This window comes from Halictus rubicundus, chromosome 7 (assembly GCF_050948215.1).
Source record: "Halictus rubicundus isolate RS-2024b chromosome 7, iyHalRubi1_principal, whole genome shotgun sequence".
NCBI lineage: Eukaryota > Metazoa > Arthropoda > Insecta > Hymenoptera > Halictidae > Halictus > Halictus rubicundus.
The window spans coordinates 3577903-3600939 of NC_135155.1; the positions used below are offsets into that span (position 1 = coordinate 3577903).

Consider the following 23037-nt stretch of genomic DNA (forward strand, 5'->3'; position numbering starts at 1 on the left):
GTAGGTATCGCCAATTCTAGACTCACCTGAAAGATCTGCTTCAGGGAGAAGAGGGCCCGTCGCAGCTCGCGGCCCTCGCTGTTCAGTAATTTTTCTGCAACAGACAAGCAACACCGAACCATTTATTATAATAATACCGAACGATCGGCGAGCATTGTTCCGACGAGGGATCGCCGAGGATGACAGTGCTCGACACCAACCCCCTCTTATCGGGGTCGCTATTTTTCAGAGGTACCGTCAGATTAACGCCAGAGATCGAACACAGCGATCTCTGGATTCGTGTAAAAGCTCTGGGACTGTCCCTTACCTAAACCAAACATTTACACAATGATACGACATCTTTTGTTGTTAATGATTACTTTATGAAATTTTCGCTGACACGTTCGTCACATTTTTCTGATTCAAATGATACCACACACGGCACAATTTGAAACACGTATTCACATGGAAAATGAAGAACTCGGATGTCATCGGTTCGCATAATCGACGCTCTACTAAATCGTCAATCGAACGTGCAAATGTGCTCTGAATTGGGTCGTGTTTGGTCTCATTTTAATCAGAAAAATGTCACAAATATGTTGATGATAGTTTCTTTAAAAAAAAATAAGTAGAAACAAAAAAGTACTCAGAGATATTACTGTAAATAGTTTTCTTTTATGTTTAGAAAAATTCTGTTCGAACTTACATGTTTCGTTCTGTGTAAGTGTGACCACGGTCTGAATTAGATTAAATAATTTGTATTCTACATTTTTTTCGTTTGTCACATGAATACAGGGAACTTCCACAATGAACAGAGTTACGACGCCTTTGGTATTATAGCTGCATTGATCATTGTTATGTCGAACACGAGAACCGTTCAATAATGCAAATATGCATTATACGTATTATAAGGATTATTTTCAATAAATCCCTCGCGATATCAACATAAAGCTTGCATTTCAAAGCGGTTTATTGTAACGTAATCGCACTTATAATCGACACAGGAGTACCTACTTAAACCGTACCATATTCGCAAATACCCGGCTCGCTAACAAAAATTACCCTCCCGTTTCATCCCTTGAACATTCGTCCTTTTAATACTCGTTCTCTCTTTCGCCCTGTCTGTCCCATACAAGTACTTTACTCTATGCACACCTGCAACAATAAACTCGAACGCGTGCACTCTAATCTGCGTGCATTGTTCTAAACATTCTTCACACGGATCAAGATTTTTCAAACTACGCTGCAGGCATGCATCTTCTGCAGTTACGCTTTGATTTATGACATACGCTCTGGCTCGCTATAAATATTCTCTTCCACAAAAAACCCTGCAATATAGTGAATGGACCAATGTTGTTTTTGTTCCCGTAAATGATTCTGTTCCCGTTTCCATGTTTGATGAAGTATGCATGAAAATGCTGAAACTGTTTCATAAAAATTTTAATATTTCTCTGTGACAGATAAAGGATATTTATTGTACATGTAAAACATTCATCGTATGGCCCACCAAGCATTTTAATCGGTATGCATATTGCTATGGTCTGAACCAAACTAAATGTGTGTACGTTTTTATTTAGGTAAACGTATAGTCCATCCCCAGACGAATTTACTGATCTATAATACCGTCGCCTTTCAGGGTCATTCAGTGCCGTTCAAAATTTAACTAGAGTAAATTTTATTTCGGAGAGTGTTTACAATGAGCTATAGTTTGGGAAATAATTGCAAGCGAAATTTAAAATGAGACACCCTGTATGTGACATTTAGTATCAACGAGATTCTACTGTTTCCTCTTTTCCTATCCTGTAACGGAACAGTTTGACTTCCGGGAACCGAAACTTTGCAAATTTGAACGAGCACTGCTGCATATACAGTGTGTCCCACGAACTCTGTACACTTGAATATCTTGGTTATTTCAAACAATGCGAGAAAATATTACTGACAGAAGTTGTAGGGTTTAAGAAACTACATAATATGGTATAAATGATACTCTTGCAAGTGGAGGCGTAGAGAAGATATAGAGGTCACCTTTGTTTTTTTAAAGGGAATGTCCAATTGTTTATGCTCGATTTCAATAGATTCGCGTATTCCGAGTATAAAAGTACTAGTGTATTCGTCCTAGAACTTACCGTTGCTGAGATATTTCACTGTTTTCATGAAGAATGTTCGAAATCTCGGCCGTCTGCAGCGATGCAACGTTGTAGTCTTTGAACTGTTGCGTCTCTTACACGACTTATTGTTGGAGCGTCTATTGTAGCACACGCTGCGATAATTCGTTGCTTCATATCTTCCGGAATTGTTGGTGCATTTCGATACACAATATTTTTCAGTGTTCCCCACAAGAAAAAATCTAGGGCTGTTAAATATAGACTTCGTGCTGGCCAGCAAATAGTGCCACCGTGTCCTATCCATCGATTTGGGAATATTTCATTAAGTGTACTTCTCACCCTTCGAGCGTAGCGTGTTGGACATCCATCGTGCTGATACCACATTGTCTGACGAACGCTTAATAACACGTTTTCTAATAATTTTGGCATGTATTTCTTAAGAACGTATCATATTTTTAACCAGTAAAAGTGCCGTCAATGAAATAAGGCCCAATTATTTGTTGCCCTATGATTCCGCACCACACATTAATGGACCAGCGTCTTTGATGATCAATTTCTCGTAGCCAGTGAGGATTTTGTACTGACCAATAATACGTGTTATGTAAATTAACGCGCCCAGTGCTGGTAAAAGTAGCTTCGTCGGTAGATAGTATTAAAGAGAAAAAAAGTGGATTGATTTGTAGCTGCTCTTGAGACCATCCACAAAATCTAACATGATTTTCATAATCCAGTCATGTAATTTCTGGTGAAGGCTAATGTGGTACGGATGATATTTGTGACGAATGAGAATTCGCGATCCACCACTTTTGCTGACTTCAGATTCGCGCTGAATCTGACCGTACACTGATATAAGGATTATGATGTACCATTGCAACAACATTAATTTCATTATCTTCATCACTACATACATGCTTTTCACGATTCATCTTATGAATAGCGGGGCTTGTAGTTTCTTTTAATTTTTTACACAATCTTTCAAATATCTCGCGTGAAGGGCATATGCGATTTGGATATCTTTCACCGTACAAATTTCGAGCCACATCTGCGTTTCTCTTACTTTCTCCATAAATTAGAAGCATCTCTAATTGTTCTTCGAATGAAAATTTCATATTGACTATCTAATGTTCACTAACTGAGAAAATGACTGACACTGAGAGACGTCGAAACCCTACCAATGTTTACATTTGACGTAGCGAGCATATTCTTGAATACGTTCCATAATGAAAGTAATAGAATGTAAACAGTCAAATATCTCCAGCACCGGAAAGTTTTAGGACAAATACACTTTAGTACTTTTATACTCGGAATACGTCAATCTATCGAAATCGAGCATAAAAAATTGGACATTCCATTTTAAAAAAAAACAAAGGTGATCTCTATACCTTCTCTATGCCTGCAAGAATATCATTTATACCATATTATGTAGTTTCTTAAACCCTACAACTTCTGTAGTAACACTTTCTCGTATTGTTTGAAATAACCAAGATATTCAAGTGGACAGAGTTCGTGGGAGACACTGTATATATTTTGGATAAATAATTCCCGCGCGGTTTTTGAGCGGACAACGTATTCTTCGGTAGCAGCCGTTCGCCGGATCCACAAAGGAATTGTCTCAAGGTCTTCCAGGCTAACGGTTCAAAGCCGTTGCGGCGAAACACGCCGCAAACCACCCGGAAGTTCGTTCGGCGTAGGAAGATCAAGAACACGGCCGGTACACACCGGGCGCAGCGCTTTTGTTTCCGACGTCGACACGCTGCGCAAACTCGTTAATTATCAACTTCGCTTTACGCCCGATCAGATGGCCCGCGCGTACTATCTCGGAACACGGTTTTCTATCCAGCCGCGCGATGCGCCTATCTTCCGTCGAATCTGCTCGTTACATTCGTACAAAGGAGCCTAGGGAAATTAATTAGGGTACCCCGCGACTGGCAGCTATCTGCGAGGCTCGTCGCAAAAATAACCGAACCTCTCCGCAGCGACGAAACATGTGCGATTTTTGGCAGAAAATGGGCTACCACGTGGGAAGCGCTCTTTGTCTCGAGAGAATGGTTCCACTACAAAACAACTGTGACGTAAGCTGGTTTTTTTTTCACATTGCTGAACAATCCGTACAAGTATATGCCGTTCCTTTTCTATTGTTTGTCCAAATCTTCATAGACCTTTACTTGAACCAAGCGAATTTTACAGTAAATACTTTGAATCTCTGATATATTTTCAAAACGCGTTCCTTTAGTGGGTATTTTACGGTAAGTGTGAAGCAGTCGGTGAAAATTATAATACACATATGTGTATATTGGTGACATAACTGTATAATTTTTCGTTTGGTGAAACCTGTGAATCGAGCCACTGGTCCCGCAGCATCGATCCGGTAGAAACGACGTCATCATATGGAAGTCCGCAGCCGTCGACTACGTATCGGGACAATAGCTCTCCGTCCCGTTTTTCGCCGGCGGGTAAGATCATTTACCGGGCCTAATTAGAGGAAAACCGGTAATTAAGTCCGCGATTAATTTTACACGACGAATTTTCGTTTGCTCGCGTCCGCCGTTCCGCCTCTATTATCCGTCGTTCCCCCCTTCCTCTGTTCCTTTCATCCCACACATACGCACACACGACCAACGCGCACGTATACACGTACAAATCTTGGTCGGTCTCTTTCTTTCTGTCTCTTTCTCTTTCCTTTCTCCCGGGGTGGTTCTATCATTCTTTTTCAATCGCGGCTCGACTGTATTACTAATAATTGAATTTCATTTCACCAGCGGCGCACTAAATTCAATTTCCCGTGGCTCGGCGGTCGCGTCGAGATTTTCCAGCCTGCTGGAAATTCAATGGACAGAGACAGAAACGGAGAAAAGAGAAAGAGAGAGAGGGGAGAGGTAGGTTAGCCACGGCGCTCGCCGACGAAAAATCGGAAAACGCATTATCGGGGGGCGACGGGGGATGTTCGAAGAAATACGCGCGACTGCCGCCCCGTTGAATAAAGAAACGAAAACCGGAAACTGTCGGAGTCAATTTTACGTGACGGCCCCCGTGATACATTGATTGCACGGTTCCGATCGCGCGTCTGAATACACGACTAATCGAGCATCGCACCCCTCTTCGCTGCTGATAATTGCTTCGCGCGGATATCAATGGGAATAATTTCACTTCTGCCGCATTGCGCGTCGCCGCGTTTCCCCGATCGACGCTCGTGCACGGATCGAAACAAATCATCGCATACTTGCGCACTTTTCCCCCAACGTGATTAGAAACGGCGGATTTCGTGCGTTTACGCCGGCGCACAGTGTGACGAATGGCCTTTTTAGCTGGACAAAATTCTAAATCGCCTATTTTTCTATATTTATCGATTACTATGTTTACAGTTGTATAAAATATGAATAATTACTAATTTTTTACAACATTTAGTTGGTTTTTGTTAATTAAACAATATACTTTAAGTGATTTATAATTAAATATAAAATACAACAAAGTTAGTAATGGACCTATGTAACACAGAATGATTTAACGAGTACTAGATATTATCGAAGAAGACGTCATTTTTAATTACGGACAAAAAGAATGTAATTTTGGAAAAATTATAGTAAGTGTTACTTTTTGGAGATTCAGACATATTCGAACGGGAAAGAATTATTCTTTGGTTTAGTATAAGCTTATATTGTTTATACCAATTTGTTTAGATGAATCTAAAAAATTTGTATTTCCTATTTAAACTTTTCATAATTTTATTATTAAGTTGTTATAACGTTTTCACGTATAAAGTAATAAAACACTAACAATAATCACAGTAATTACAACAATAACAATAAAACAACAACAACGATAAAAATAACGAAACTGAAAGATATAAGAAAAACACAAGGAAGATGTACACTGCACGTTGATCGCTCTGAGACTGAAGAAACAAATTTTCATACGAAGAAAGTTCAGAGGAAAACTCGGGGATCTTATCATTGTTTATTCCTTCAATGTACAATGAATGAGACCAATCCATAGGTTTCAACGAGAAGACTAAACAAACCGCTACCAATAAGTGGCGACGGCAATCGTGTACGTAAAACGATGTAATGTCATTGTAAAAATTAGTATAGTTCTGCAACGTTCTGCAAGCCAATTTTGGTATTAAAATAAAATAGGAAATCTCTACTTTATTATATGTAAAAATCATCGCGTGGGCCGACGTGGACCATATACTAATTCATTAACGAAGAGTAGTAACATGGGCGTTTCTGTGGAAAAATAAGTACCGTCTTTGACACTTAATTTACAAAAATTGGGGAATGTTATCGATAATTTGGAATTACTAAAGTGAAAATACATGTTTCGAGATGTTATATCCATCATATATAGGAAATTTAAACACTACTTAGTACATTTTAACATATTTCTAGCGCGTATGCCCAGTTCTAACGCGTGTGCCCATTCATTTATAAGTTAGGTGTTCGTTTTTTAGGTGAAGTTTACACGCTCTGTAAACATACAACAAAAGAATTTTAAGTTTTAATATTCAAGGGTTTTAATACATGGTTATTTTAGATTATATTAGCACAGTTAGTTTTTGTTTATGTGAAAGTTAATTTTGTCCAGCTAAAAAGGCCATTCGTCACACTGTGCGGCGCCGAAAACTGCTCTGACGGTTACGCGCAAAATTTTCGCGAAAACGGATTTCGAGTGTACCAAAATACTGCCAAAAATCGATTGAACAAGTTTCCGAAGTAAATGTTACCAGAACGGTAAAACGAAATTTAGAAGTACTTTTCAATTTGGTCGGCATACATAATTGTCTATGGAACTACAAAAACATAAATAATTAAACTCCATACAATTGTTTAGTGTATCTGAAATTATGGAATATATTAACCGAAATATAGTCTGTATGAAACAAAATAAAAAAGTTCAAATAACTATACTCTTTAGTACTTTAGAAAACCTTACAAAGAAACAACTCGACTAATACTCCTTTTATTTAAAACATGTATTTTATTACAGCATTGAGAATAGTATAATAGTATGAAACAATGAAATCTACAATTTTACTGATATTTGTTTTCTTACTGTTACCGTAACCACGAAAATCATAATGGAAGAAATATTATTATTCGATTATTATACGATTTCAATTTTCGTAAATTAATTTTACAGCTACGTATTATAGAAACTTTCTGCATATTATAACGCAAAAATTAATTAACCAGAAAATTGTAGATATTACACATTTTCATTGCATATTAATTCTTTAATCATACTGGGAATCAATAATTCCATGAATTTTAATTAAACCGAAAGAAACTCGATTAAAATCCTCATACCTTTTCGAACAGTATGGCGGCGAAATAATTTCAACGACGCATTAGGAATATTATCAAATAACATGTACCTACGGTTGGAATGTTAGTTTAAAAATATTAAAACTAAACGGCACGAACGTTTCTTTCTCATAATTCTGTAATATAGAACATTTTTCGATTTGTGACATTTAGAATTTTTTAATCGAAATCAAACTCTGCTTAACGATCTAATTGCCAATTCGATTTAATATTCCAATTTTCCACGATTTTACGAAAACGAATAAACATGGTCTTAGACCGTGAATCGATAATTTCAATATTTCAGACGTTTCGCCCGGACCACCTTTATAATGATCGATGCAATTAGTAAACGTACGTGTACGTAACGAGGCAACGTCGCGTTCCAGCCGGCAAGAAACGCAATAAGAAAGTGTTAAGCTTGTATAATTCCGTTCTCAATTAACGGAGAAGGACTCTGTGCTTAACGTCGCAAAAAGGAACAGGGGAAAGTGGACCACGATCGTTGCGGGGCCGTATTTTTCCGAAACCTCGAGGCGACTAACCAATTGAGCTAATTTCCATACTCGTGACTCGACGTAATTCGCGAATTCACAAGGACGAGTCGTCTGGTTCAAGGACTCCGGCTCGGAGGATTTATGGTTGCCGGTCACCCGACGGCTACCGACGCGACGCCATAGATTACGGCAAACAGTCTCGAACGTGTTCAAAAATAACGGATACCGCGGGATCTATCGACAGAGGAGATAAAACCGAGCATTAGCGTGCTGATATCTCGAATCTCGTCGGCTGTCTTCGATTTGCATATTCAGGAGTGCTCGTGATTCCGCGAAATGTCTTCGGCTCGAGGACACGATACAGAGACCACGTTGAAAAGATATTAACAAAGTTTTAATAGACGCTTAGTTACTACATAAAATAATAGAGCCACTGACGCTTTTACGACGCTTAAAACCAACTTTATAATTGCTGCTAATAATAAGGTTTTATTATTAAGAAGGGTACCGGAAAATTGATAATTAACCGTTCTACACGGGGAATTTCATCACCGTGATCTCCTGAACGAATTTATGGAATATTCGAGATTCGCGTTGGAAATTCATAATGAATGAATAAACTCGGATTATAGGTACATTTTCAGATAGCTATTGGAATAATTCAATGCGAAACGTGATGCGGAATTTTAGATATTGTAATCTCGTATGAAACACGAATATTTCGTAGCAATAATCTGATACGATATCCTGAACGAGATGCAACGTCTTAATGAGCACAGCTTCCAATTTAATTGTGCGAGTTATACGTCATGGCCCGACTCGGTACCGGAACAACGTATGAAATTCTTGTTCGAGCCTCGCTGCGAATTAGAAAACGATCCGCGTGTAATTTGACGAGCGTCGCTGGGGAAGCAACGAGTATCGGCGTTGCGGACGATGACTGCAATCTTATGCCACTATTAAGTAATATCTTCCGCTAAAGACCACGGTATGTCTCGGCGTTTCTTCGTTCTCTTGTTATTGCAATCGGCGTCGGTCTTACGACTACAGCGAACCGCTCACGATTCCCCGGAATAAACGCTTCTCTCCATCATAATTGACTTATTACGTCTTCCACACTTTGTTCGAACTTTTTATCGGGTTATAGTATTTATCATGCAATTTTTAATCTTTCCGCAGTAATCGGCAAAGTTTACTTAGGCTTTGATATTTTTGTGTGCTCCTCAAAGATTGTTCAATGTCTGCGTCTTTTGCTGGTAACCTGTTGGCGAAAAATCAATTTTTTCATAAAACTTTCGATCATCTACCCCCCACTACAGCGCTCTTAATCGCACTAGCTTGAAAACATGCATTTTCCATTTCTGACCTTCATGACCTTCAGGATCAATGTGTCGTGTACAAATGAATTTGCCGTGAGAAAATGGAGCAAAACAGTTGGAAGGTTAATAATTTCGACAGGATGAAAGCAATGCATTGATATTCTTAAATATTTGAAAAAATTTCATCCACTGATTTTTGTCACGAACATAAAACACGCAGTACGTTAATAACCTTCGCAGTCGAAGCTCGCCGTAATACTGCGAAACAGAATAAAAGAGTTGAAAACTCTAGCGCAGAAGGTTAGGCGTCTACTGGCGAATGGGAAAGCTATCTCTAGCTCCATTCATGATAATCCTCGCAGAGCTGGAGTATCTTTCGCACGGCCACGCCCTCTTCGCCGGTTGGGTCACGGTCCGCGGCGCCCAATTCGCGACTCCTTTCGCGGAAAAGGAGGCCCCGGCGACCGCATAATCGGCCGCTATCACGCGATCTTTAAATGCATTATGCATGCCGTTTGTCGGGGGCCCGGGGCCGGGGAGAGGAGGAGGGTCAGCACGAGAAACAGAGAGACGAACGTACGCGAGTACAGGTAATTAGGAATCGCTGTAGGGGCCTTGCACGAGGGGCCCAAAGGGTGGGGGTGGGGGGCTACGAGCCGAGACGAGCCGACCACGCGAGAGAGCGAGTCGGGGGATACGGAAGCTTCGATGCCAAAGAGAGAAAGAGAGAGAGAGAGAGTGGGAGAGAGAGAGAGTGGGAGAGAGGGGGAGGCAGGAGGACCCATCTTCTAAGAATAGCGGTCCCAAGGCCCTCGGGCCCTTGGCCCCACCGTAATCAGTGACCATATAAGCAGAAGCCTCTTCTTCTCTTTTTCTCCCTGTCGCGGGCCGCCTCTCTCCTCTTTGTCCGCGACGTTGAGCAAGCTCAGCGGCTCGTAACACAGCGGCCCTGGATCCTCTGTTTCATTGATGCTCCGGCGATGGAGCAGCCATTGGCCAGCCTGTTGCAACACCGAGAAAGCGGCAATAATGTCTGCCCATCACACGGATTACCGATTTTTCGGGGCGCCGACGCGCACGCCGATCGAATACCCTCCGCGGAAACGGTCGATTAGTGGCCTCTCGCTAATTAAACGATTTACCGTTCATGCAAATGACCCGGAGTAATTTTGAGTTCGCAGCACAGATATGCCGTTTCAAAAGCTGAAAGATCGAAATCAATGTGCTGGGTTCATTAGAGCCTTGCCCGACGATGTCCAGCCGATCTTGAAATTTCAAAATCTGTTGACCGGTTCGCTGCGTAGCTCGATTTTTAAAACAATTGTGAAATATTCTATTGATCCCACTTCGACAAAATATTTTTAGCATTACGGTAAACGTAGGCGTGCAACAAGTATAAAATTTCTTTTCCCTTCAAGTAAATTTCTAGGAGCTAAGAAACTCTGATTACGAAGAAAATTTCAGAGCAAGAAGTTAACAGACTACATGCATCCATGCTGAAATTAGTTAATTTTTGGTTTCAAGGATTATGATATCAAAATAACAATTTAATGAGATAGAAACACGAAATTGTTCGTTCGGTCTGATATTCTCTTTAAGCACTATGTGTTATCGACGCGTTAGGGATAATTTCTAACCGCGTTCGATTTTTCTTAATTTCACTGATTTCTGTGGCAGTATGTATTAGCTTGGGCATACGTTGATAATAGACTTTTTCCAGCATGAGTATGGTGTAACTTTCGTGCTTGCGTCTCGCTTCGCGTGTTCCTAGGGCATGCTCGTTGCTCGCGTAAACGACTGGTTACTCTCACCGTGATTACCGCGAGGCAGGTTTTTAATTAATCAAATGTATTCATAAGCGAGTTAATGTGTTCGAGCAAACTTCGGGTACTAACAACTCCTCGAACGTGCGGCGTGCCCGCGACAGGTTATTGCGAGACAATTACACAGTGCAACACATTTTTAACTCTCTTTCCGCGTATCGATTACCAGTCGCCGATTTTCACAGACTTCGATACGCCGAACGCGACAGAGAAGTCTACAGAATCATTCTGAGAAAAACAATCTTTTACGGTTAAAATAGAAACAATTCTTGAAGTGCAAAATTTTACTTCCTTATCAATGTTGAATTTCACAAAAGTTGATTACTTTCGGATTCGTGAACGACCACACAGAAATCTATAAGAATCGCTAATTAATTATCGAAACGCCAAATTGGTGTTAGACGGTTATTGACACGTTGACTGCATCGCCTTGAAAAATCCCATAGAATAAAAATAATTTAGTTAGTAAAAGCAGAATTACACAGTTCAAGTTTACCTCGATGATTACTCCTTTCACGCTTTGAGGCCCTATGAATATTTATGTTTTTTTATGCAAAATATAAATTGCCTAGATAAATTGCAAAAGACAGGAGGTAAATAAAATTGTCAATTTCAACAAGATGAAAATAATACATCGCTATTCTCAAATTTTGTTTATCGTCCTACCGTTTTAAATTTCATCTACTGAAACTAGATCTTTGTCATAAATTTATAAATCCGCCGTCTACTTATGACAAACATTAGGATGTTTTCGACGCCAACCATGGTTCGATTCCAATTCTGACGCAATTATTTTTTAACATATTTTCGAACCTATGTTTTTGAGATCATCGTCGATCTTCGTGATCTGCTGCAAATAGTTGATGGTTTGCACTGGTTACCAGAAAATTAGAATTTAGATGGCACACTCGTAACTCTGAGTGCAAATGGATCCCAGTCTCGCCATTCGAGGGTTAACACGTGGTATATACCACGAGCCCGCACGTTGTAATCTCGCTCTCTTATTAAACATATTTCTCCGCGATGAGATCCGTTCCGTGTTTTAAACTTTACGGCGTCGACGCGGCGCGGCGCGGCAGACAGAAAGCGAAGACCAGCACGCTACGAAAAATTGTCTACAGAAACGCGAGCCAAGAAAATCCACTCTGCTCTTTGAGCAACGGGGTATCGTTGAAAGAAGAGCCTGGGTAAATGCGTTGCACAGATTCCTTTTCGATGGCGCGGGTGAAATCGCGAATGTCGGTCAGATTGCTCGGCGATATCAAGACAACGTGCGAAAGAAAAGAAATGTGGGTACCTGCGCTTCATTTTGAGCATGTCCAATTGGGAACAATTGCAAACAGCAACTCTCTATACATACTTAACTCTCCGTAGCTCCATGCCCGGTGGTTCAATGTTTGTTAACAATTTTATTTCTATCCCCAATGTTACAAAAGTATCTTCTTCCGTTCTAACTTTTTATCTCCAAGAAAAATTCATAAAATATTCTGCAATGAAAGTCTACTAAATACATTGAAATATTGGGGTCACTGTTACAAAAAAGGACACAGAAAGTAGCCACAAGAAATATTAACAATTGTTGTGTTGTTTAAATAAAATTGGAAAACAGAGATTTCAAGCTGTTCGGTGACAGTCACATTATTACGTTTCATCGAAACAAGTTCATAAATAGTATTGTCCACAACGGAGTGCCAGAATATGATGTATTGTAAAGATGCGTGATACTGTCTTCAGTGATTATAAAATAAAAAGATCTTTTACTGCAACGATGCACCAGAGAGTAAAACTTCTTGATAGGCATCGCTGTGTGCGAAGCAGCTAGTACACACACGAATGGCGACTGCCATTCGTCCGAAAAGCATGATATAGGGGAATCGCGCAAGATGGAATCTATTTCAAGGCCGAGCGAACTCGTCCGCTCAGTTGCTGAGGGTGTGCGAAATCCGATTCCGCGTGTCGCGCGATGCGTGCGAACCAGTCCGTCTTGTTCTGGTAACGTTGCACGCGAAATGTCTGCTCCGTTCCTTTGCAGAACGTTCGTCCGCAAAGCTGGCAAACACGCGACACGCGAAATTCCGTGGCCTTGCCCGGCAAGAATCGCATTGTTCCATTAAAAACGAACCTGAGAATGTCACTCAACCATCCAGCAGAAATCTACACGGTTTCTTTCATATTTCCCAAGATTACGCAATTACAGAACCCCTATTACAGAATCATTACTATTTTTCTTACGTTTAATTCGTCCCGAGAAACCATTTAACGTGTACTGCCACTCTAGAGCACGAAAAACATATTTCAAGAATTTTTACCGGAATGTAATGAAAGAAATTAAAAATTTACTTACAAGTCTTTATTACACAGACTTTTGACGAAAATTTCATTATAATAAAGAAATTAAATTTCTTAGTTTTGTTTTTAGAATTTCTTTATTTCTTCTTTTAAATTTCTTTATATTTCTTTCTTGTTATGAAATTACGCCGGATTAATAACGACCAAAAATTTGTGAAATTTACAGTCCAAAAGCCAGAGATATGCACGGATTTCTTTTTATGTTGCATACTGTTCTTGTGATAGACAATTTTTCAGATTATAATTTATATTGTTCGTAGATAAACGATCGATGAAATTGTGACTTCGGCAGAACACGTTCACCAAAATCAATGCAACCATTCGATGAAATCTAAACGAAGTTTGAGCGCGCCGAAATGTCCGATCAGAAGTGATAGAAACTATTCCACGGGTGCTAATAAAATTCGAGAAGAACTTCGGAAAAGTCACCGCAACTTATCTCCGATAACATTGAAGTGAGAGAAGATCAGAGAAGAAGATTCCGCGAGCAAGGTAAATTCAAATACAAGAGAAACGGAAAACTAAACAAAGAGAAACGGAAAACTAAACAACCAGAAGACCATGCTCTCAAACTTCGAAGGTAAACCTGACGGCAAAACTTCGAAAGTGTGTCTGAAAACGCCTAATTGATAAAAAACAAAAGACAAGAAAGAGCGAAAAGGAAACTGTTAAAGACCAAACACGAAACTTGTCTCGGTTGGCACCCTCGTCTAAAAATGCTGAATGAACGAAAACTTCTTTACATTGTTAAGGCAGAGCAGACGACGTCGCAGTTACCACGTAGCAAACTAATTTATCATGTCAAAATCTCGAGCCGCTCAAAATCTTAAAAGCAGCATTCGAAAACGGTGTAACTTTGTACCGAAGAATTTTTTCGTAGATCTTTTCCCTGTAAGTCTAGTGTGTTAATTATAGGAGACAATCTTGCCAATTTCAATGACCTTGCAATACGACGACAACGTCCTGATTCATACTTTCTAAATTTAAAAAATCTAGAAGAGTATGTTAAAACTTCAGTCAAAAATTGGATATTCGGTAGGTTTGCGATATTTTCGGAAGAAATATGGTAAATGAAGCCGGTTCGGCGCACAAAAGTTGTGGCGCTCGTGTCTAATTAATACATGGCGCGAAAACGGAGGGAATGTTGTTCGAAGAAATTATAGATGTGACCAGCCAGGGAGCATCGAGAATAAACGAAACGAACGGCCGGAAGATTTTGCGGGGATCGGAGGTACCGGGGGTAGAACCCGTTAAAATATGTAAAACACCGCGGCACACATCGTGCCCGGCCGTTCCCTTTTGCCTCCTCCTGCCCTTTTCGTCCTACATGTTTTTTCCGTCGCTAATTCTGGACCTTCGATCATCTCCACCACCTTCGCAGGGTTCAACGAACTGCTACGGCCTGCAGGTGAATTCTGCGAAGGACCGGGCCGAGCGGATTTCGTGTCGCACGATTCGACGGGGAACACGAACCAGGTAGTTTCGCATAAACCATTATTTAGCGCTTACGTGCGTACCAAGCTCTTATGACTTAATAATTACTATAAACATTTTCGTACTTCCTTGGATTAACTCTTTTATTTTATTTTTTTTTTTTTTTATTTATTCTAATGATTAAATTTATTTATTCTGTTCAACCCTTGTATCGTCGAAATTAAGAAACAATTTCTTGTGGTACTTTACCAAAACGTTGCTCTATACTTGCAATAATTGCATTATCGTAATTGCAAGCTGTATGTCAATTTGGTTTGAATGTAATAGTAAATTCCGGAAATGTTGTACATTTATAGTATCGCATGACGCGAGAAATTCGCTCGAGCATAGGATTTAATCAAGTTTCATTTTAGATTCGCGTTACGACAAGTATAACACGCTTTCTGTCACAAGAAGTACATTTCTAATATTTTTGGATAATTAGTGTTTAAAATTGTATAGTTACATAAACGTCCGGCGTCTACATATCAATTTTGTCTATCTGCGACGATCATTATGAAGGTCTCGCGTGACTGTCTAATATTTTATCTTTATCACGGATGTGTAAAATTACCTGTCCACTTTTGTGTGAATCATTGTAAAACTCATCAACTCTTTTCTATTATAAATTTTCACATTCTCTATATAAAAGTCAATTATGCTCGCTTCAAGAGCATACAGTTTACACTTTGAACAGTCCATTACTGTTTCGTTTATAGATTATGTCCTTTGAAGTGGATTTCAACACGCGTATCCATGTATATTTGTCGCAATGATTTTAATGAAATGCGAAACTGATCTAATAAGCTTAGTGGACGTTCCACGGGTTTTATGAAAGGACGGGCACGATGGTAACGATAATTATAATTAATAATTCTGGAACGACCGATCGTAACACTACTCAAATTCGCGGAAACATATTTTCCGCCGTCGCGACGGCGACATTCTCGGCAACAGCTTAATCGCATTTAATTACTCGTCACCTACTTTGCCGTTCTCGGCGGACGCATATAATTAGAGGCGGCCTGACAACCGATTCTAGACGTAATAACAAGTTGAACGAGCACCGAGTCACTCTGTCGCACAGTTTACCGTGTGCGTAATTACTATAATTCGTATAGTTTCCTTTAAGCGAGAGAGAGAGAGAGAGAGAGAGAGAGAGAGAGAGAGAGAGAGCGAGAGGTACGGGAAAAAATACTTCGTTTGAAAAAGAGACTGCCAGCCAAGCCACTAATATCTTTTACGTGTCCACGTACTTAACCATGTAAATGGTGTTAAACGCCACGATTTGAAAACCATAAGTGTTACATAAATATTCTTGGCAAAGAAAGCTTGGAAATCATACTTCTTTCGATTCAAACACGACTAAAAATAATAAGTTTACCAGTTAAGCAGTTAACCTACCCTTACGACAGATTTAATAATTACACTGTTGATTTTTGAGCGGTATATATAAAACATAAATGTTGTTATTTTAAATACCTGTTCATTCTCACTTTAATTTACTTATTTTGTCGCACCTTAACGTGGGACAATGAGAACGGTGTCTGAACAAGGATGCAATAAATAAGCTTGAATAGAAACAATTCTTCCACGTATGAAAATGGTCATTTCCAATGTTTCCACATCGTATCCGCTTTGTGTACCCATTGTCAGTGTTGCAGCGTCGGAAAACACACTTTTCCAGTTGCGACAGTATGGTGTATTACGAAAAGGAGAATAGATCTGAATGAAGTAAGAACCACGAGGATGTGATTGTAAAATCGTAAAAAGTATTTATTTGAAAGGAATGGCCTATGTATATCGAAAAATGATTAGTTTAGGGCAGAGATGTTCAAGCTGCATGTATTTGTCACAGCTACGTGGACAGCTACGGCTGTGATACGGTCTACTCCCACTCCGCTGAGTCACGTGCCCCTAGCACAATGTCGCCAGATGAGGGGAGGGAGTAGCGCGGTAGAAGGGGAAGTTAGAGTGGGGGAACAAGTCTTGATCTGGCGACACGGTAATAGGCATGTTGAGCAGCTCTGGTTTAGAAGGTACTTTAACTTTAATTTGCAATCCTTACGGAAACATGTATGATCATTCCCAACGAAAGCATCTTCTTAATTTTAGTAATTGTAACGTACGAAATTTCCATTTTCTGATCACGCTAACTTCTTACATTCTGCGAACGTGTCACACGTATACAAACAGTCCATTCAAGACGAACGAAAGAGCATCCATCCGCGTTGTAACGAGCTCATTCCGAGGCATGAATAATATGTATCTAATAGAGGAATCATAAACAGTCTCGCAAGCAGGCGACGCAATTAAAAAGCGAAATTCGGTCAAGAAGGTGATTCTATCGTGAAACGGAAGGCACAATGGACGATTCTTCTCGTTAGTTTACCTTTTTCCCTTTTTTTCTTTTCTTTTTTTTTTTTTTCTTAACGAACCCGAAAGAACTGTACGTTTCTTAATGCACGTTCCGTACGAGGTTCTGATGCCCGATAAAAAGTTCCGGCGTGAATTTGATCACGAGCCGTTGTTGCTCCACTCGAGAGCGTGATTACGTCGCTTCCACGGCCTGCAATACGCCGTGCGCGGGCGGCCGGGCTTGCACAAGTGTAAATGATCTAACTAACTGTAATCGTGATTGTCCTCGTATTCGAGGGCGTTCAATCTCGAGCACGTCGTTGCATCGCGCGCGTGCATCGCGAAACACGACCCCATCGAACGGCTCCGGTCTCGAACGAACCCTTGAACTACGCTCGTTTCAAGGAAACGACGATCTTAACCCAGTGAGTACAAAATTTTTATTTTCTGCTCCAGATGATTAGTGTTTACACGTGTAAGACGGTTTATGCCAAGGGGTAAATTAAATTTGAGAAATTAATTATTGTTATCGTCAATCGAACAAATATTTCATATATTCTCCATTTTACATATTCACTCCCTAAAATTGTGTTTCGGCCGATAAAGAAGGAAACTGCAAATGTCGAAAGTTTCATAAAAATCAGCAATTGACAGTGGTGCGCCACGTTATTTTCCACGAGCTGTGAGTAATAGTAAAGTGTTTCGAATAAATGTTTGTAAAATGGTGGAAACGCGCAGTTTGCCGGTCGATCGCCGCGAGTGACACGCAGCTACGCCGCGGGGGCCATTTATTATTTCTTGCCCCGTCGAATTTCTCTCCATCGACCGCCGCGCCGCCGTCTTTCCCGCTTTCGCCGAGATTGACGAAATAAGATGTTTCGCCGGTGCTCTTTATCGCCTCGCAGCGATCAATCTTTCCTTTTTCATATTTTTTTTTTTTCTTCTTCTTATTTTATTTTCCTAGCAGAAAAAGGCGTGGAGTGTTCCGCGCAGGGTGGCGAAACGGCTACACTCCCGGCGACCGGGGAGGAAAAACGGCGCAGCCCATTTTCACGGTGATTTCGTGGAAATCTCGTCGCGTGCCGCACGATTCAATTTTCCCGTAATATTCTGATTTAACAGGGCCGACCGCCTCGAGGAGAAGGACGTTTCTCCGACCCGTCTTCGCGCGGCTTCGCTCGGTTACTCACCGGATAATTACGCCGTCGAAAGGAACCCGTAGAAATACAGTAATGCACAGTCTTTAATCGAATTCGGCACGGTTAAATTTACACGAATCAGCTCCCAACAGTGTCTCGAGCTGGGCGAAGCAACCTCAGTAGACGAGGATAGAGAATGAGCATCAGTGGATGGCTCAGATTTTTGCTGAACTTCACTTTGGGAGACCAAAGATTTTAAATATTTTTTAATATAAGCCTACAGATTTTGACGACGGAATGCCAAAAACGTAAGTTTCAACGACCGGAGCTCACTGGCTCAAAAGTTACACAGGGAACATCTTCCCCACTGTCGCTGCACACCTCCCAAATTACTCTGGCGGTTTCCCTACCTCGTATATTTATGCATTCATAACATTTCCTGGTACGTAAAATGCAATGAAATAAAGATTGCACAACCCTTTATATAAAATTTTCAATTCTCGTAAGTATTCATATTCTATTAATAACAATAGTGTTCGAATAATTATAAATATTCCATGCAACTCAAAGTTTGAATTCTATCAACGGTAGTAGAATTAAAATATTATCTTCGCAGACAGAAAAAATAATACATGACAGACACGTCATAGATTTGGTGAAAGAAGCTGCCTCGTTATCAGGCGTCAGGAGGCCTAACCATCACGCATACCGGTGATTAATGGTTCCGCCCTATGACTATCTAGGGACTTTTGTCGCGACTACACTGTTTTGCACTTTGTACAGTGGTCATTACTCTGCGCGACGTTCTCACCGGAAGATTTCGCTCGAACATTAATTTTACATTAAATCTGCTTTTAGAACAGATCGATCGGTGATTCGGTTTCGATTATAAAACTCTCCGACTGGTTTCCAGGAACAATATTACAGGTGGTAATTCGATACCTCTGAATAATTAAGGCGGTCGAAAATTCTGCATAACATTTGCGACGGTATCGAACGGGATTCGTCTATAGTGGAAAATGTTGGAGATAATGATTTGTTGCCACGTTTCCGATACGAGTTCCCATGTCGGCGGCACGAGGTCGATTTGTAATTCAAAAATTTCGTTCCGCGCCGCTTCTGATATTTCAAATGGAATATTCATACCGCTCCGAACGCGGTATAATTTAAACATGGAAAGTAAAAATCTAATTGGATTAATTAAAAGCAACAGGGGGGACGCCTGTTTCCGAAAGCTAGCATCACCTATTTCGTTAACATTACTAGCAAGTTTTAATGAACCAATCAACGTTAATGCCTTCATTTAAATTCGAATTATTTCATTCTTATCGATATATACTTTATGTGAAAGTAATTATATCCTGTTTGATCGAGCCCGTTATTGGAAAGAAGGGCAAAATAATTCATTCTCCCTGTACGTTATGCGCAATCCGGATTGTATAGAATACGTGGTTAATAAATATCAAAGAATCAAAATCTATTGCAAAATGCAAACAAAATAGTCGATCTAAACTCTGATATCACTGACTTTGCATTTAAATCAAACACGGTTGAACATGGCACGGTTTGGATTGAAGTTAGTGTAGAGAAGAAATATTGCATTAAAAATCATGAATTCTGTGTGCAACATTTATTACGTTACTCGGAGAAATATTGTACTCGGATGTATCATAACAACATGCATAACATTATTTTTTGACGCTATACTGCGAATAATATGACATGTACATGCAAAACGGATTTATAAATATTTATGCTTCCTCACGTTTCCTGTAACGTGCACTGTGTACGAGAGAAATGGGCCATACTGACATTAGAGACGAACAAAACTTTGATTGAATAATTTTAAATTAGATTAAACATAGGGCGTAAACAACGTTTCTATCTAGAAACCGTCACCATTACAATCACAGTAGAATTTTCTACCAGACTGTCCCACAAGTAACGCGAATTTAATATTTAGAACAGAAATATACAAAGCGTCGTCGAAAAGATGCAAAATAAATATACTTTTCGGATACTGAGATTACAAAGCGCGATTTCTCACGTCTCATTGCTTTGCCCGCTTTCTCTAAAAATACGCATTTGCATAAGCATCCCGTCCACTTATCGATCATCGTAGACAAACGGCAAAGTAGATTCGTCCGAACGATGTCAGACTACGGGCTCTGCTGGATCATCGTCGTCTGCTAGATCGTCGACGACCGATCCGTCGAAGTGGATCGTGAGAGGCCGCGGTCAGATTCGGATCGGTTCTTTCATGCACTCACCTATGATGGTGTGCACCCTCACGGACAGCTGTGTCCTGAGAACGATCGAGTTCTTTCGGCTGCAACACACAGAAACAAACAGAAAAATTAATGAAGCTCACAAACACTGGCCAATGCGAATTTTGTCGTAAAAATAACACGATTGAATTTATTCTGCTTTATAAAAATGTCACGATCGAATTTATTTACACTGAACGATTTTTATTACACGCGTTCGAATAATGAAATTTATTGAATTATTCCTCGCGGCTTAACACTAGAACGACCGGATGGACCGTAATGAATTATTTCTGATTTTTGCTTTCACAATTGTTCAAATTGTAGAGGGGTTTTCATGCGAAATTTTCGAACAACATTTTTTTACACATATGAAACTTTTAGTACCACTTTGGAAAATCTAAATCATAATTCTCTTAGCTCTCTTTTCGGCTTACGATCTCCTACAGCAAATATGAAAATCAACTCGTACATCTTCCAAATTAAAAAGAAAATATAAGGTATTTATTAATATTGAGCATAAGAATTTTATTAAACTGTACTGCATTCCACCGCATTCTGGAATCCAGAGTCAAATTGGAAACTTCTTCCAATTCCCTTCATTTCAGAAGTTTTAAAAACGAACTAAAATAGGAATGACCGAAATTATAAAAAATCCGGGGCTATTTTAAAGGCAAGAAATCTTTTCGAGGATTTTTCAATGATAACCCTGTGCCCTGGTTTACTCGCAAAAAACTTAGTAGAAGGCTAATTGTTACAGTTAATAGAACGCGAGGGGACCTCTTCAGCTTACAAGGGAACATATTCAAGTGCGAATTTCCGATTTTGATGAAACTTATGTGACATATAGTTCTTTGAAAAATATTTGACACGTATTTTTTTTTATCGGCAACCATCCACTTTGAAGGGGTGAAAACAGCCCTCAAAGTTGGGGGTCAAAACCATATTTTTTGAAATACCTCGGAAACCAGAGGTCGAAAAAATTTGAATTTTTTTTTAAATTGTGTGTTTTTCAATGAGAAATGTAGTCGCGCAAGAAAAATTTAACAAAAGTCTTTTGTTTAAACAATATATTGAAAATTTGATTTTTTTTTGCAGTTTCTCTTATTTATTGTTAGTTCATTTTAATGTAAACTTGGGTGTGTGATCTTTGATCAAAATTAGGGTTTACATGTTTCAGGATTTTTTTTTTTTTGCCATTTAACAATAATTATGCATTATGGAAGATAGTCTTGCATCTGCCGTGCGTAGGAAGGAATTGTGGCTTGTTTTATCGAAATATAAGTATTTACTATAAACGTGTATAGTATTTTAAACAATACCACTGGGTTATGTGTCGTTTATTGTTTTATTAGTAGCTAAAGAAGGTGGCGCAGGTAGCAGCGTGACGCGGTGCTAATTACCGCGGCGGAGTAAGGGTACCGACTTTTATAGCCAATTCGCCTGTGAATTTCTGCAATCGTTGGGCCTTCGGTCAAAATATCCCTGCAGCCTTTTTAAACTGTGAATCCTCGAACCTGGAGTTTCCCTCGTCATTTATGGTAGCTCTAAAAAGAGCTGATTTTGAAAGAAGTGCTGTCCACAAAGATTATTCTACATAATTCTGGCAATATTGATGTCCTGTGATTGTTGGGCCTTCGGTCAAAATATCCCTGCAGCCTTTTTAAACTATGAATCCTCGAACCTGGAGTTTCCCTCGTCATTTATGGTAGCTCTGAAAAGAGCTGGTGCCAATGCCGCACATCAGTTTTACCTCGGTTATATACAGCATTTAAGAAGGACCCAAATATTTTCAAACAATTCCATTGGTTGTTAGAGTGAGAGAGGGGGAAACGTAAAACAGTCTTCAGAATGTATAAATATGGGCACTTTGCTGTATGTGCTATTAGTCTTTCTGCATTACGGTTTGTAAAGCAACGTACATATCAAGAAGTTAAGGCTACTTCTTTCGGATTTTTAAAACGGTGCCACATATATCAAATAATTTCTGGCAATAATAAAGTTCGAACATTATATTAATTTTGCTTTTGCTTATTGTTTATTTGTATTGTTAGATTCGTTTTTACAAACATGAAGGTCAATCCGGTGAACGTTATAAATATTTTGATGGCAACATATAGCAGTAACAATAACGAGGGAACACCCACGAATGGAAAGGAAATTGAACTGGCAAACATAATTATAGACCTGATTAATAGCTACAGAGAAGCAGGGTACATGAATTTCGAAACGCAACAGGAATTAATATTCGATGACCTAACAGACGAACCGACTTCATTTAATGTTCCCGAAGATGAAGAAGATTTGGAATCAGCGTCAACATCTAAACCGTCGTCTTCAAGTTCTCCAGACGAGAGTCCAGAAGAAATAGAATTTGGAGGCATTGATTTAGATTATAAGAAGAAAGCTGTAGATTTTTGGAAGA

General features: G+C 39.6%; 1 protein-coding gene across 9 annotated transcripts in view; it reads right to left on the reverse strand.

Moving 5' to 3' along the window:
* Fhos (Formin homology 2 domain containing) overlaps positions 1 to 23037 on the reverse strand; it is a 390895-nt gene that overhangs the window by 94440 nt on the left and 273418 nt on the right. For all 9 annotated transcript variants that reach the window (XR_013082596.1, XR_013082595.1, XM_076791248.1 and 6 more), the window contains 2 exons: positions 20616 to 20674; positions 27 to 94 (listed from right to left, as the gene is read on the reverse strand). Coding sequence is in view for 7 of the 9 variants with exons in the window: in XM_076791248.1 (XP_076647363.1) it covers positions 27 to 94; positions 20616 to 20674 (127 nt within the window). In the remaining 2 variants the exon portion in view is untranslated. The remainder of the gene's footprint in view (positions 1 to 26; positions 95 to 20615; positions 20675 to 23037) is intronic.